Here is a 17,789-nt window from a genome sequence, read left to right on the forward strand (position 1 = left end):
GAGGAATACTGGGGACTTGTTAGGTGGCATGGAGGTGATTGCCTCCAGGACCTCCTCAGGGGTGAAGGGGGAGCTGTACGATTGGTTCATGTTGTAGAGTTTTTTGGGCAGTTTTTTTATGAGTATTGCTGGTTAATTTCTTTAGAAACACGTTGATCTGACAATGGTGTCTGACGGTGAATGCACTAATGGAGAAGGGGTCGATATCAGTGATGGCATAATCAACTACACTTGTCCCAAGACAAGTGGGACAGTAAGTAAACCGACCTAAAGAGTCCCATCTGATTCTACCATTAAGCATGTACAGGCCTAAGGCCCGACAGAGACGCTCTAACTCCTTCAAATTTTTGTTCAGTATTTGGTCAGGACTGTTTCTATTATTTATAATACTACAAGGAGAGGTGTCCAATCTTCTCGGTCGGTCTCTGATAGTTTAGGTAGCAAGATTCCCTCTAGGAAGGAATGGAGTTCTGCCTCTGTATGTTTTCTCTCAGAAGTATATAGTTTGCAGTAAAAATCATGAAAAGTTAAATGTTTATTTTTTGGGTCATATGTGACCTTGTCCTCTGCTGTTCGGATAGCCATGATTGTACGCTCTTACTGCTCTTTTTTTAATTGCTAAGAAAGAAATATACTAGGCCTATTGCTATACTCCTGTTATTTCTGTTTAGTAAAGAAAACTTATTTTTTATCTCCCGAATATAGTCCAAGTTCAGTTAGGCTTTGGCTGCTTTAAGTTGACTCCAGGAGGTGCTCCAGGAGCATGTATAATGTACACAAATGACACAGTAAGATGGTAATTACACAATAATAACTAGCCATATCAATACATTTACTACAAATAAGATAAATAAATGGTTTAAAGTTCAGTATAATGGGTGTTTACATGCATGATTCCCGGGTGTGTGTGAGATTGCGCGCTCAAGCATGGAGCCCAACACTCAGAAGTTCCATCTGGTCCTCTGCTGGACTGTATCAGCTGCTCTAAGCTCCTCTACACACAAACATGTGCTACCATTTGCATGCATGGACATCATGCATTTGAAGAAGAGGCAGTATAAAATCTTGGCATTAGTATTTTGTTGTCAAATCTCAAGCAATGATACAATCCCCAAATACATTTACAGGACTTATAACAATCTTCTACTCTGATAGTACGCCAACTTGAACACTTTATTGCAAAATACAAATGTCATCCGTCAATGCATTCAGTTCTGTTGAGAGAATGTTCACACATTGTTTAGATCAGTGTTGCATTGCTTATGGTTTCCTTCAAACTGTAAATACAGTGGGAGGCAAGTTGTTTACCAGTCCTAAATCATATACGATGTAAAGCGGGACCTGCACTTTAAGGACTGTCTGGAGTTCAATGGACTTTCTACAAAGCTCAGAGATGCAGAAAATGTTGGGCTAATGATATACCTTGGACACATTGAGGCTTCCTTTCTTTTTCCTTCATTTGTATACATAGTAATAAAACTGTGAGCGCGAGCGAGACACTATTCTGAGCCTGACTACACTGATGCGGGCGGTAACCACCACATATTTGGACACCTCTCCTTGTAGAGTTGCCTTATTATATATAATAGAAACAGTCCTGAACAAATACTGTACAAAAATTTGAAGGAGTTAGAGCGTCTCTGTCGGGCCTTAGGCCTGTACATGCTTAATGGTAGAATCAGATGGGACTCTTTAGGTCGGTTTACTTACTGTCCCACTTGTCTTGGGACAAGTGTAGTTGATTATGCCATCACTGACGTCGACCCCTTCTCCATCAGTGCATTCACCGTCAGACACCATTGTCAGATCAACGTGTTTCTAAAGAAATTAACCAGCAATACTCATTAAAAAACTGCCCAAAAAACTCTACGACATGAACCAATCGTACAGCTTGGCTCCAAACAGTGCAGAGAGATTCATTGAAACATTGAACTTAAATGAAATGAACTCTATACAGCTCTTCAATAACTCACAATACCAAAACAATAGAGAAGGTGTCAATTCGGCTACTCAAAACATGATTTGCATATTCCAAAAAGCAGCATCAAAAGCAAATGAGAAAACCAAAGAAATGCAACATCAGAAAACACAATGTTTCTGAAAAATGGTTTGATAACAAATGTTAAACAATTAGAAAACACCTAAGACAAATGTCAAATGAAAAACAATAAGCATCAAAACAATCCAGAGCTATGCCATGAATACTTTGAAATTCTGAAACAGTATAAACACACTGAAACGCAAGAAAGTGAATTATACCAATTAGACACTTGATGAAATTTAAAACACAATTGACCAAAATCAGTTCTGGGACATTGAGAACAATTTAAGCATGACAGAGCCACAAGAATTAGCCATACAAGATGAAGGAATTTGGAAAACGTATCTTGATAATCTTACACAAAAATATCCCACAAAAAGACTTAACCAATTAGAAATTCAAGTTAAATTTAGCATCCTTGAATTAGTAATTAAAAACAACCAAAATCCACTAGATTACCCAATAAGTACAAAATGAAAAGCTATAAAACCAAAGGCTTGTGGTCTAGATATCAGAAATGAAATGCTGAAAAACAGCACACCTTAGTTGCAAAATGCTGTGCTTGAATTGTTCAACATAGTACAAACTTCTGGCTGCTTCCTGATGTCTGGAACCAGGGGCTCATCATCCCTATCTACAAAAGTGGAGACAAATCAGACACCAATAATTACAGGGGAACTTCAGAGTCGATAGCACGCTGGACTTCGGGCTAGAAGGTCGAGGGTTCGAGGCCTGCTCCCTGCCTGTTTCATTACAATATGTTTCCCATGCCAATAAAGCCCCTTGAATTGAATTGAATTGAGAGAGATGCGGAGGAGTAAGACCTAAAGAAGGGGGGTGAGTGGGGCCATATATGCCATATATGGGCACACCATCGACTCTGCCTTGCTATTGGCTGTGGGCCTTATGCAGCTGCCTGTCAACAAGATGGCCTTTCTCTCCACCGATGTTCTGACTCCGATTATTTTGGTTGTTCAGAGAACATACCGTAAAGGTCAGCCTGTGTCAGTTCTGAAAAGGTAGCCAGATGAACGAGGAAGAGTTTGAAACAGGATCAGTATAGCTAGGTTGTGTACAATTGAAAAACGGACAGTAGGCTTCGATATTAACATTAGGTTGATATTGGAAAGTACTCTGCAGCCAGATAGCTAGCTAGTTTACGTGGACAAGTAAAAGATAACCCGAGTCACCTGCACCCCTATCCTTGCTCAATCTGATTCATCGGTCGGTTGTTGAGAGGAAAACAGGCTTACGACCGGGGGGGCTTGCTAGTAACGTTACTGTCATCAGCACTGTTGCAGGTCAAGTGCTTGCGGATCTACAGGTAAGATGACGGAAACATTAATTACTTCACTTTAGCGAAGCTTAGCTGTATTTAAATTCAAAAGCTAGTCAACGTCGTTAGCCAGCAACACACAATATGGGTTCCATTGCAATTTTGTTTGGCTAACCAACGTTAGCCTAGTCAACACACAACGTTACACCCCACAACGTTACACCCCTTAACGTAGTTGGCTAATTCGTTTTATTTTCGTCAAAGACGATCAGTTGGTGCCTATCAGTTAGCCGCGCCTTGGCGAGTGTTTGTAACATCAATGTAACAACGAGATTGTTGTTGGCCTTTTGGGCTATAGCGCGCTAGCTAACTTAGCCTAGTTAGATAGCCAGCCAACGTTAACTTTTTAACGTTAAGCTAAACTAGCGGCAAATAAATTAAGTTGGTTAGCTAGCTTTGATAGCTAACGTCACCTAGCTAACATGAGTGTTTAACGTTACTTCTTTGGCCTGCACATCATTTAGTTGCTAGTTAGCAAAGTGATTATCAGATAACTAACGTAAGCTCACATTAGTTAGCTAGTTAACCAACTTGGTTTATTAATACAAACTTCGGGGGTAAACTTAGTTAACGTTACTGTAGTTGTAAGAATAGTTAAACACACAGGCTGGATTTCTGTTTCGTCCTATTCCTAGCAAGATTGCGCAATTCTTGTAAAATTCTGACATTTTTGCACATTTCAACTGACCATTTGATCAGCGTTAGACAACTGAATGAACACCTATGAGCATGTCAATAATTAGTCCTTGGCTAATCATGGTTACCCATGCTGACCACCTACCTGTATGTTACAACCTAATGGAAATGTGCCTTAAAATTCTGAAGGCGCTTTGTTTATAGCTAGAGTCCATGTCACCTGTACTTCCTCAGTGCAGTAACGTGTCTATTTTGTTTTTTCAGCTTCTTGATTTAGCATTGGCTAGGTGACCACGTTTTCCAAACACTGTTAAATATCTATTCTGAATTAAGATTCAACAATGTCTGCAGAAACAATGGGGTGTCAGCTATGACACCTTGATATATTTTGGTTATTGAAAAATATATTTGGGTTATTAAACTACAGTATGTGAAGTGGATTTAGAATTGTGGTAACATAATTACATCATAGGTCCCTGATCTGTACTACACACAAATGCATGCATCATTATGGATATTAGGTGTTGTATCCTAAATAGGCACACAAATGTAGAAATATGCATATATATTATTCTACACACTGGCTATTTTAATGAGACCAAATTTGGTTGGACCGGGCCAAATCTGAACCAGTCACTGATGTCTGTTTCCACATTTGCCCTCAGAACAGCCTCAATTCGTCAGGGCATGGACTCTACAAGGTGTCAAGTGTTCCACATGGATGCTGGCCAATGTTTTCCACAGTTGGCTGGATGTTCTTTGGGTGGTGGACCATTCTTGATGCACTCAGGGAACTGTTGAGTTTGAAAAACCCAGCAGCGTTGCAGTTCTTGACACAAACCTGTGCGCCTGGCACCTACTTCCATAGCCCATTCAAAGGCACTTAAATATTTTAGTAGTTCAGCACAGTACATTAGTGTACTCTAGTGTGCTTTACTGTGAACTGAACTCTTTTCTACTCTGCTGTACTGAAGTATACTGTACTCAACTTTTTGTGTTGTGCTCAGAAAAACTTGTGAAACATAGTCTGGTCCAAATCTGAACCAATCATGGATGTCTATTTGTGCCAAAAAAGGCCGGTCTGGACCGGACCAAAAATAAATCATCTGTGGGCGTTAATCTTTTCTCAAAGACGAAAGAAGTAATCAAACTACAGGATGAGCACCTATGTTGTTGGTGAGCTGGTATCTGTTATTCAACTGAGAACTAGGCCTATACATCTTTATCTTTGGTACTTTAGAATCAGAAGTATGGGAATAGTGGAGCAATGGGGCATTGAAATGTAAAGCCTTTGGCATGAAGATGCCAAAAATATTCAATAGTTAAGTTCCAGGGAACATCCATTGATGCGCCTGCTTGGTTCAGCCTAAAATCCTCTGAGAATAGCCTGTGTATCAGTTTTGTACTGACAGGGTTTGTATTCAATGTTTACAGATTAACAATTCACCATTTTGGCAACCACTGTCCTCACCCTTACAACCAACACTATTTGAGTAAGGTGGTTGATGATGAACTCTTTTGGTTGAAGCCACATGGTGGAAAGAAACAACCTGATGAAGAGCTATAGTTTAAAGGAGTGCATAGATATCCATTGCAGTTCAATGCAGTTCTGTTCACTACCAGAGAAGCACAGCTGACATACCATACACTTCTATAGCCAGCTTGTCTGCCTGACCTTCTCATGACGAAGGTTCATTTTATCAGGGATGGGTGGAGTCCATTGTTCTTGTAGACGAGCATCATCAGCCTCACCTGCTGCCCGGGCTACTGCTGTATTGTCCCTGCAGGGGCAGCCAAGGCAAGCACCATTTATCACCTCCCTGCATTGTCCACCATTCCCAAAGCCTCTGAGAGGGAGGATAGCGCTGGAGGTGAATGAGGGGCCTGTCTGAATTATCTGAGGACAGTCTGGAATTGGAAGAAGAAGAAAATAAGTGTTTTTTGTTTTTGTTTGAAAGGTCCTTCCCTGCTTACTGTGCCTAAGTTGTCTTTTCAATATGACATTTTCTCTGTAATAGGACTGGTGTAGTGCTGAACATTCCTTCAATGCCTGAGACTATTCTAACGGTGCTATTTTAGTGGGCGCAATGTTTCCGAATGCTCCAGATAGAAACGCAAGTTTTAGAATTGACGTTTTATTCTGTGGCTGTCATGTGGCCAATTGACAACTGTTTTGTTTCTATACATTCCCTGGTTAATCTGGAGCATTGTGTTATGATGTTGAGCCTGCTGAATATCCTCCAACAGAAAGCCTCTGGGTTGTTTGAGCGAGGTCATGATGGAGGAATGAATCCTCCTGCATTGGTGTGTGTAGTTCAGAGGTCGGGACAACTTGGGGAGCCAGTGAGAGATGAGCCTCTGGCGCGGCACTCAGCGATTTCTGTACTGCGGCTGGGCATGGACAGGATTTGGTGGATTATGCAAAAAGATTAAAACCAGACTTAATTTGCAGGAATTGTTTCAAATGAGAAATGAAAACTGCATTATCATTGCAGAGGTTTTATCATCTGTCGGGGAATGAAGTCTTCATGGATACAGATTGTCGGCAACATCTGGGCCATGTTTTGGCCCGTGGATATCATTCGAATACAATGTAGGGACTTCTAGTTTCATGTCCTCATATTTTATGTGGACTTTCTCATAAATTCAGGCTATTACTCATTACCTGATATTAAGCCAGTATAGATGTCTTTAAACAACTTGTATATGATGGTGTCTCCTTGCAGGGTTCAGCCTTGTTTAACACCTGGTATGGAGACAAGTGTAAAATAGCTACCCTATAGGCTACTAGGCCAGTCATTAGAACCGCATACTGCATGCCATCGATTACCATCGTAGCGTTTTACTACCACCTGTTCATCGGCCGCCTTACTTCCTAATTAAATTTCAGGGTAAACCGTCGGATAGCCTATGAATTGACAACGAAGACAACAGCATGGATTAAAGCTACTGACTCCAGCCTCTGGATGACTGGTAGTGGACTGCCCCCCCCCCCCCCCCCCCCCCCCCCACCCTCTTCCATCTTTCCATCTTCTGACGCACTGTTGGCTGGCTGGCTCTGAATAATAGATACTGGTCAATAGAGAGGGAATCTGACTGGAGCCATTCAATCACGCACTGGCTGCCACTCACTGCCTCTCTCTCACTGCTTCAGGAAGGGCCTGTTTTAGTCACAAAGATGGACTGACGCTCACTGTCCCTGTTACGCCATCCAATCTTTTTATCGGTGGGGTGGTGGCCCTGGGATCTACTTCATACAGAGAGTAATCTGCAGGCTCTTAGCTGGAGCTGTGCGATTATAAAGCCCTTAACCAGCCCAGGAGTAGTTCTGGCCTCTGACGCACGCACACACACACACACACAGAGCCTGGATAGCAGACTAGTCAGACTTTCCTCTTCAGCCGAAGGTACACATTTCACATTATCATGCTTTCAACTGGCGACAAGTATAGATAGGCTAGATATCAGCCTACGTTTGCCTGGTAAGAGTCGCCAAACTATAGTATTATACTAGTGCTGTCTGTCTCAACTTGTTTGGGATCACAGGATGGAAAAAGTGGGGCTTGTTCAGTCTTTTTACTATGTTTTATATATACAGTTGAAGTCAGAAGTTTACATACACCTTAGCCAAATACATTTAAACTCAGTTTTTCACAATTCCTGACATTTAGTCCTAGTAAACATTCCCTTCCTTAGGTCAGTTAGGATCACCACTTTTATTTTAAGAATGTGAAATCTCAGAATAATAGTAGAGTGATTTATTTCAGCTTTTATTTATTTCATCACATTCCCAGGGGGTCAGAAGTTTACATACACTCAATTAGTGTTTGGTAGCATTGATTTTAAATGGTTTAACTTGGGTCAAACTTTTCGAGTAGCCTTCCACAAGCTTCCCACAATAAGTTGGGTGAATTTTGGACCATTCCTACTGACAGAGCTGGTGTAACTGAGTCAGGTTTGTAGGCCTCCTTGCTCGTACACACTTTTACAGTTCTGCCCACAAATGTTCTATAGGTTTGAGGTCAGGGCTTTGTGATGGCCACTCCAATACCTTGACTTTGTTGTCCTTAAGCTCTTTTGCCACAACTTTGGAAGTATGCTTGGGGTCATTGTCCATTTGGAAGACCCATTTGTGACCAAGCTTTAACTTCCTGACTGATGTCTTGAGATGTTGCTTCAATATATCCACATCACTTTCCTACCTCATGAAGCCATCTATTTTGTGAAGGGCACCAGTCCCTCCTGCAGCAAAGCACCCCCACAACATGATGCTGCCACCCCCATGCTTCACGGTTGGGATGGTGTTGTTCGGCTTGCAAGCCTCCCCCTTTTTCCTCCAAACATAACGATGGTCATTATGGCCAAACCGTTCTATTTTTGTTTCATCAGATCAGAGGACATTTCTCAAAAGTACGATCTTTGTTCCCATGTGCAGTTGCAAACTGTAGTCTGGCTTTTTTATGCCGGTTTTGGAGCAGTGGCTTCTTCCTTGCTGAGCGGCCTTTCAGGTTATGCCGATATAGGACTCGTTTTACTGTGGATATAGATACTTTTGTACATGTTTCCTCCAGCATCTTCACAAATAACTTTCTTCTGAAACTCATCAGTCTATTCTTGTTCTGCGAAATGAAGGCTATTCCATGTGAGAAATTGCCAATAAACTGAAGCGCTCGTACCATGCTGTGTACTACTCCCTTCACAGAACAGCGCAAACTGGGAGGGAGTAGTAGTACACAGCGTTGTAGTACACAGAGTTGTATGAGATTTTCAGTTTCTAGGCAATTTCTCACATGGAATATCCTTAATTTCTCAGAACAAGAATGGACTGAGTTTCAGAAGAAAGTTCTTTGTTTCTGGCCATTTTGAGCCTGTAATTGAACCCACAAATGCTGATGCTCCAGATACTCAACTAGTCTAAAGGCCAGTTTTATTGCTTCTTTAAACAGAACAACAGTTTTCAGCTGTGCTAAAATAATTGCAAAAGGGTTTTCTAATGCTCAATTAGCCTTTTTAAAATGATAAACTTGGATTAGCTAACACAATGTGCCATTGGAACACAGGAATGATGGTTGTTGATAATGGGCCTCCATACACCTAAGTAGATATTCCATTAAAAATCAGCAGTTTGCAGCTACAATAGTCATTTACAACATTAATGATGTCTACACTGTATTTCTGATAAATTTTGTTATTTTAAATGGACAAAAAAAAAGACATTTCTGTGACCCCAACCTTTTGAACGGTAGTGTACATAAAGCCTTTGACCAGTATTGTATTTATGACACCTACTCATTCAAGGATTTTTATTTTTTTTACTATTTTCTACATTGTAGAAATAATAATAATAGTGAAGACAAACTATGGAATCATGTGGTAACCAAAAAAGTGTTAAACAAATTAAAAATATATTTGAGATTATTCAAATAGTCACCATTTGCCTTGACAGCTTTGCACACTCTTGGCATTCTCTCAACCAGCTTCATTAGGTAGTCACCTGGAATATATTGCAATTAACAGGTGTGCCTTAAGTTAATTTGTGGAATTTCTTTCCTTAATGCATTTGAGCAAATCAGTTGTGTTGTGACAAGGTAGAAGATAGCCCTATTTGCTTCAAGACAAAGTTCATATTATGGCAAGAACAGTTCAAATAAGCAAAGAGAAACGACAGTCCATTACTTTGTCAGTCAATACTGAAAATTTCAAGAACTTTGAAAGTTTCTTCAAGTGCAGTCGCATAAACCATCAAGTGCTATGATACAACTGGCTTTCATTAGGACCACCACAAGAAAGGAAGACCCAGAGTTGCCTCTGCTGCAGAGGATAAGTTCATTAGTTACCAGCCTCAGAAATTGCAGCCATAATAAATGTTTCAGAGTTCAAGTACCAGACACATCTCAACATCAAATGTTCAGAGGAGACGATGTGAATCAGGCCTTCATTGTCGAAATGCTGCAAAGAAATCACTACTAAAGGACATCATTTAAGAAGAGACTTGCTTGGGCCAAGAAACAGGAGCAATGGACATTAGACCGGTGGAAATTTGTCTTTTGGTCTGGAGTCCAAATTGGAGATTTTTGGTTCCAAACGCTGTGTCTTTGTGAGATGCGGTGCGGGTGAATGGATGATCTCTGCATGTGATGGTGTGGCGGTGCTTTGCTGGTGAAACTGTTGGTGATTTATTTAGAATTCAAGGCACACTCAACCAGCATGGCTACCACAGCATTCTGCAGCGATACGCCATCCCATCTGGTTTGCACTTAGTCCCACTATCATTTGTTTTTCAACAGGACAATGACCCAACACACCTCCAGGCTGTGTAAGGGCTATTTTACAAAGGAGAGTGATGGAGTGCAGCATCAGATGACCTGGCCTCCACAATCCCTCGACCTCAACTAAATTGAGATGGTTTGGGATGAGTGAAGAAAAGCAGCCAAGTGCTCAGCATATGTGGGAACTCCTTCAAGACTGTTGGAAAAGCATTCCAGGTGAAGCTGGTTGAGAGAATGCCAAGTGTGCAAAGCTGTCATCAAGGCAAAGGGTGGCTATTTGAAGAATCTCAAGTATATAATATTTTTGATTTGTTTAACACTTTTTTTGGTTACTACATGGTTTCATATGTGTTATTTCATAGTTTTGATGTCTTTGCTATTATTCTACAATGATGAAAATAGTACAAATAAAGGAAAATCTTGAGTGAGTAAGTGTTCTAAAACCTTTGACTGGTAGTCTGTATATTAACTGTACCAGTACATTTTTATGCGCTTCAACACTCGGCAGTCCCGTTCTGTGAGCTTGTGTGGCCTACCACTTCGCGGCTGAGCCGTTGTTGCTCCTAGAAGTTTCCACTTCCCAATAACAGCACTTACAGTTGACCAGGGCAGCTCTAGCAAGGCAGATATTTTTGAAAAGGTGGCATCCTATGACGGTGCCATGTTGAAAGTCACGGAGCTCTTCATGAAGTCCAATGTTTGTCTATGAAGAATGCATGGCTTTGTGCTCGATTTTATACCCCTGTGTATGTTTAGACAAGTCTTCACATTAGTGGATTTGGCCTTTTCAGCCACACCCGTTACTGATATACACTGCTCAAAAAAATAAAGGGAACACTTAAACAACACAATGTAACTCCAAGTCAATCACACTTCTGTGAAATCAAACTGTCCACTTAGGAAGCAACACTGATTGACAATACATTTCACATGCTGTTGTGCAAATGGAATAGACAAAAGGTGGAAATTATAGGCAATTAGCAAGACACCCCCAATAAAGGAGTGGTTCTGCAGGTGGTGACCACAGACCACTTCTCAGTTCCTATGCTTCCTGGCTGATGTTTTGGTCACTTTTGAATGCTGGCGGTGCTTTCACTCTAGTGGTAGCATGAGACGGAGTCTACAACCCACACAAGTGGCTCAGGTAGTGCAGCTCATCCAGGATGGCACATCAATGCGAGCTGTGGCAAGAAGGTTTGCTGTGTCTGTCAGCGTAGTGTCCAGAGCATGGAGGCGCTACCAGGAGACAGGCCAGTACATCAGGAGACGTGGAGGAGGCCGTAGGAGGGCAACAACCCAGCAGCAGGAACGCTACCTCCGCCTTTGTGCAAGGAGGAGCACTGCCAGAGACCTGCAAAATGACCTCCAGCAGGCCACAAATGTGCATGTGTTTGCTCAAACGGTCAGAAACAGACTCCATGAGGGTGGTATGAGGGCCCGACATCCACAGGTGGGGGTTGTGCTTACAGCCCAACACGTGCAGGACGTTTGGCATTTGCCAGAGAACACCAAGATTGGCAAATTCGCCACTGGCACCCTGTGCTCTTCACAGATGAAAGCAGGTTCACACTGAGCACATGTGACAGACTTGACAGAGTCTGGAGACGCCGTGGAGAACGTTCTGCTGCCTGCAACATCCTCCAGCATGACCGGTTTGGCGGTGGGTCAGTCATGGTGTGGGGTGGCATTTCTTTGGGGGGCCGCACAGCCCTCCATGTGCTCGCCAGAGGTAGCATGACTGCCATTAGGTACCGAGATGAGATCCTCAGACCCTTTGTGAGACCATATGCTGGTGCGGTTGGCCCTGGGTTCCTCCTAATGCAAGACAATGCTAGACCTCATGTGGCTGGAGTGTGTCAGCAGTTCCTGCAAGAGGAAGGCATTGATGCTATGGACTGGCCCGCCCGTTCCCCAGACCTGAATCCAATTGAGCACATCTGGGACATCATGTCTCGCTCCATCCACCAACGCCACGTTGCACCACAGACTGTCCAGGAGTTGGCGGATGCTTTAGTCCAGGTCTGGGAGGAGATCCCTCAGGAGACCATCCGCCACCTCATCAGGAGCATGCCCAGGCGTTGTAGGGAGGTCATACAGGCACGTGGAGGCCACACACACTACTGAGCCTCATTTTGACTTGTTTTAAGGACATTCCATCAAAGTTGGACCAGCCTGTAGTGTGGTTTTCCACTTTAATTTTGAGTGTGACTCCAAATCCAGACCTCCATGGGTTGATAAATTTGATTTCCATTGATAATTCTTGTGTGATTTTGTTGTTCGCACATTCAACTATGTAAAGAAAAAAGTATTTAATAAGAATATTTCATTCATTCAGATCTAGGATGTGTTATTTTAGTGTTCCCTTTATTTTTTTGAGCAGTGTATATCACGTGCACTGCGACTTGGTTTCTGAACCGCCTAGAAGCTGATTTGCCTATCATTTGCTGTGAATGGCTAGAAGGTGAAATTTGATCCAGTGAGAGTCTCACACCCTTTCATAGTGGTTGCTTCTGAATCAGCATGTCTCACATATTATTTTTATACTTTACATTTTTTTGTTGACAGAAGTCATACAGGGTGTATTTTACAGATGAGCCCTACATGCATCAGACACCATATTAACAACAAGACACCATCACAGAGGTCTAAATATCTCTTTGAAACAGTCTTGCGCCACTTGTTCCTCTTAAGCCCCCAGTGCCACATTTTTGGCATGCTAACATGTACTGGCACAGGCACCCTGCGTAAACGGTTTTCCTGCCGGCCGCAGCAAGGTCCTTTAGACTCTCAACATCAACCACTACTCTCCCCTTCTAAAAATAGGTTAGGCATATGCCTTCCTTGCCTCCTATTAGGCAGGTCCTCTTTGAAGCGCCAGGATGGGAATCTATTTTCCTCCCCTCATCCCCTCCTTTATATCTCCCTTCATCTGCCCCAGACACAAGGCTCCGAAATGGAAGCCTTTAATTAGATTGAAAACCTTCAAGGCGAGAGAATTTATATTACAGTCAGCGTATGTAATGACTAATTGAGTTTAGCTGTTGAGGCTGTCTGAAAGCATGAGTCTTCCTGACTTGTGACCTTTGTTTCTGAACCGCCAAGAGGCTAGGAGCTGATTTGCCTGTCATTTGCTGTGCTCTTGCTGTATTGAATGGCTAGGAGTTGACATAACCTTCCATAGTGGTTGCTTCTGAATCAGCATGTCACACAATTAGATGAGGTCATTTTAGGGACTTAATACTAATGCAACATGTAGAATGCATAGGAAGACATTCTCCCTCAAATTACATTTTTAGAAGATGTCTAATTAATTAAATTTGATGAAATGACATTACTCATGTTTGTTTCCCCCGGCTAGTTGACCTATGATGGTGAGTATTGTAATAAAACTCCTCTCTCTCCCTACAGATTGTATGCCCTGTTCCTGTGACGGTGCCTGCTGGCTTGCGCAGAGAGAATGAGTGGCGTGGTGCACAGCAGATGCCCAGCCTAGACGCCGCTGATATGCTTCCCTCCGGCCCGTGATGGACCGAGACACCTTCTCCCACATCCGACTGTGGTGCCCACGCCCCTTTGGCACCTACTCCCAGAACAAGCCCCGAGGTACGGGGGGCAGTGGGGCAGCCCCCTCCCTCTGCAAGGCTGACACTGCGGGGCGCACGTCGCTGGAGGTCGGGGGAAGTGTGGATGGCCAGGAGGAGGAGGAGGATGCCGGCTCCGAGAACAGTCCCCCAGACGCCGACCCGGCCTCGGCACCGCAGGCCCCCTCCACCCCTCCCAGCACCACTCAGATGGAGGATGGGAGGGTGCTGCTGGACACCTGGTACGTCATCAAGCCGGGCAACACCAAGGAGAAGATTGCCTTCTTCGTGGCCCACCAGTTCAGTGGGGTGGGCCTGCCTCGACCCAGCGCCATAAAGGTGAAAGGGAACTGGGCCACGGACTGCACTAAGGCCAAGCGCAGGCGGCGCTGCTCCTCCTATGACCCCCCCGCCCGGGCCCAGACAAACATTATCCCTGCCCCCCCGCACCCAGAAGCCTCCACCCCAGAGGACATCCCGGGAGTGAGCGAGACTGACCTGCTGTCCGTTGCTGAGATGGTGGCCCTGGTAGAGCAGCGTACAGCCATGGCCTTGCAGGGCATGGTGACCCAGGGACAGACTGCCACAGAACACCCCGAACACACGCTCCTGCAGGGCACAGTCTCCGACCCCAGCCCCATGGTGTTCCTGTCAGAGAGCCCAGAGCCCCCGCACCCCCCACACAGTGTCCTGGAAGAGGAGTCGCAGCAGGAGTCGCAGCGTGTGGCTAAGGCCATAGCACACTTTGAGTCCCAACATCAGCTCCTGGAGAACACACTGAGGCCTGTGTCGGGCCTGGACTCCCCCAGGGAGAGGGAGAGGAGCGGGGACTCTGGGCCCACCCACGGCCGAGGTGAAGTGAGGATTGCCTTCCGGGTATCCAGCCTAGATCCTGGCTCGCAGTCAGAGCCCGCAGGCCGGCCCCGCTGCATGTTCATGAGCTGTGGGGGAGGAGGGGGCCAGGCGGGGGCCCGGGCCAACGAGAAGATCACCTGTGATCTCTACCAGCTGGTCAGCCCCTCGTCACGTGACCCCAGCCTCCTGCTGGCCGGCTCTCCAAAAGCTGACCCCCATGGGGAGGGCCATACGGACCGGCCAGCCTCCAGCAGCCCTGACCCCAGCCAGGAGCTCGGCTCTGGGGAGAAGAAGCCTGTGGCCCGGGAGAGGGTGACTGGCTTCCACGTGGAGGTGGTTGTCACGGGTGCTGTAGACCAGTGTGTGTTCTATGGCAAGGACAGCACAGAGAATGTGCAAGAGGAGACGGTTTGTTTCGCCATGCCCAGTGGGGCCGACGGCTCAGAGGACCCCCCTCCAGGCCAGCTGTTCTTCCTGCAGGCCCAGAGAGGGTCTGACGAGGACAGTGGCACCGGCAGCAGCAATGGAATGTGCTCTTTGGACTGCACCAATAACAACAATCCTGCTGTGGATGCTGCTGACCGGCCGGACTCCCCCCTGGCCGGCGTGGAGGACTGCTCGGACCCCTCCCTGTGCCGTCTCTACCGCCACGTCTCTCACGACTTCCTGGAGATCCGCTTCCAGATCCAGCGGCTGCTGGAGCCTCGTCAGTACATGCTGCTACTGCCTGACCACATCATGGTCAACATCTTCAGCTACCTGCCCACCCGCTCGCTGGCCGCCCTCAAGTGCACCTGCTACGACTTCAAGGTTCTGATTGAGATGTACGGTGTGCCCGCCACCGACTCGCGCTGGAACCAGGACCCGCTGTACCGCGAAGATCCCTGCAAGCAGTGCAAGCGGCAGTACGAACGGGGCGACGTGTCTCTCTGCCGTTGGCACCCCAAACCTTACCACCACGACCTGCCTTATGGACGCTCCTATTGGATGTGCTGCCGGCGTACGGACAAGGACACACCAGGCTGCCGTGTGGGGCTGCACGACAACAACTGGGTACTGCAGCCCTGCGAGCTGGTGCAGACCCGCGCTAAGAGGGAGGACGGGAGGTAAAGGGGCCCTCCCCAGCACCCCTCTTACTCCCTCTAAACCCCACTGCCCCCTGGTGCTAAACTAAAGACCAGGGTTGGGGTTCTCTCCTGTGTTGTCAGCTCTCTATCTGCTCGTTATCACCTTGTTCTGAGTTCTTAGCAGTTGACTAGCTCCCTACTCGGATGTTAGTACATGTGAAAACTGGACTCATGATGAGTGGGCCCATGCTGGTGGTATGGTTCTCTGTGTTCTGCATGGGGCCTGATGCTCAACGTTTCTGCTTATTGGTCAACTGACAGTCGCGTCCTAGCCATGCTGTCATTGGTAGAGCTGACCCCAACTTTACTGACCAGAGAGCCAGCCACTGAGGACTGACTGGCTGGCTCACAGAGGGAGCCTGTGAAAGTTTAAAGGTTCAATGCAGCTGTTTTTATCTCAATGTCAAATAATTTCTAGGTAACAATTAAGTACCTTACTGTAATTGTGTTCAATTAAAATGGTAAAAATATCATCTTGGTAAAGAGCAATTTCTTAAGCAACAATTTTTGATAGGACTGTAATGGGAGGGGAAAACTAGCTGTTATTGGCAGAGAGGTTTGGAACTCTTTCTTATTGGTCTATTAACAAATTTACTACCTGTTGTCACCGGGCAGGCCAAAAATCCATCCCACCAAAACGGGCTGAAATTTCAGACGGTTTTTAAACAGCTCTTACACTAAAAGGGCATTTTCACAATTGCACAGTATAATTCCAACTGCATAGTGTGAAAATGTATGTAAAACACAGCCAAATCACGTTTTTGACTGCACTGGGCCTTTAATGAATGAGACTAACAGTGTGGGGCAGGAGAAGGCAATTTGATGTCACTTTGTATGAGTTTTGACTGCTTGTTATCAATTCTTTTAGTTTTTTGGTGTGCGCGAATGTTTGCTGTTATTTCCTGTTTTTTTTAGGACTGTTCTCCCTCCCTTCACCTCTTTTTATTTTTTTTACCCCCAACCTGCTAGTCGGCAGAGGGCAGTCTTTTTATTTTTTACCCCCTCCCCACTAACCCTCAGTCCCAACCTGCTAGTCGGCAGAGGGCAGTCTTTTTATTTTTTACCCCCTCCCCACTAACCCTCAGTCCCAACCTGCTAGTCGGCAGAGGGCAGTCTTTTTATTTTTTACCCCCTCCCCACTAACCCCCAGTCCCAACCTGCTAGTCGGCAAGAGGGCAGTCTTTGCCAAAGCCGTCGTTTGCGTCAATGCGGGTGAAAAGAAACACGGACCATAGAGCTCTCTACACCAGCTTCCAGCCTTAACCCCACTGGTCCTGCTCACAATCCCTAAGTCTGCAAAACCTTGACAAATACAGTATAGAGAACTTTGTTCACTTGACCCCTCTGACTGGGTAGGGGAGACCACTGTAGGTTTCAGTTGTACAATGCTAATGGGAATGTGCTTCTCAAATAAACAGAAATGATTAAAACTGGAATTTGACCCTTGACATGTTTCCTTCTGCATGATGACCTGTGTTGGTAACATTTATTTTGATAGAGAAGTTGCTACAGTGTGGGGAAACTCCAGTCCTCGGGGGCAGGATTGTTGTCACACTTTCTCCATCTCTAGCAAACACAGCTGATTTAATCAAATTCCATTCTAAACTGAAGATCATGATTAGGTGATTATTGGAGTCCGGTGTGTTAGCTGGGACACCAATCAGGCCCCAGAGGACTGGAATTGCCCACCCCTTGTGTTGGGGTTATTGAACATATTGATTTACTTTTGCTTATTTATAGATTAGAAATGATTTGCAAACCATTTGTCCTCTACATGACTCTAGTGGCCATTGCATATGTCTAGAGGGGAGAGATGTGTGCTAATGTCCAGGTTTAGCACAGGAGTGTGGATTGTTTCTTATACCCAATTTCATAACGATGATATTACAAGAAAGGGGCTACACAGAACGACTTTATTTTTCATGAATAGGTGTGTGTGGCCAT

The 17,789-nt window shown here is 45.0% G+C and overlaps 1 protein-coding gene across 2 annotated transcripts; it reads left to right on the forward strand.

Annotated features, from left to right (window-relative positions):
- The first annotated feature begins 2,922 nt into the window (after positions 1-2,922).
- On the forward strand, positions 2,923-17,281 carry LOC129822019 (F-box only protein 46-like). 2 transcript variants are annotated; one of them, XM_055879858.1, is made up of 3 exons: positions 2,923-3,365; positions 4,679-5,189; positions 13,691-17,281. In XM_055879858.1, exon 3 carries the CDS (start codon positions 13,807-13,809, stop codon positions 15,826-15,828), a length of 2,022 nt encoding a protein of 673 aa, XP_055735833.1. In that variant the 5' UTR covers positions 2,923-3,365; positions 4,679-5,189; positions 13,691-13,806; the 3' UTR covers positions 15,829-17,281. The 2 variants fall into 2 exon arrangements, with proteins under 2 accessions (XP_055735833.1, XP_055735832.1); XM_055879857.1 differs by lacking the exon at positions 4,679-5,189.
- The last annotated feature ends 508 nt before the right edge of the window (positions 17,282-17,789 follow it).

The sequence above is a fragment of the Salvelinus fontinalis genome, chromosome 24, assembly GCF_029448725.1.
Source record: "Salvelinus fontinalis isolate EN_2023a chromosome 24, ASM2944872v1, whole genome shotgun sequence".
Lineage (NCBI taxonomy): Eukaryota > Metazoa > Chordata > Actinopteri > Salmoniformes > Salmonidae > Salvelinus > Salvelinus fontinalis.

Excerpts from the sequence above, each read along its gene's own strand:
- LOC129822019 (XM_055879858.1), top strand. The coding sequence starts at position 13,807 with ATGGACCGAGACACCTTCTCCCACATCCGACTGTGGTGCCCACGCCCC.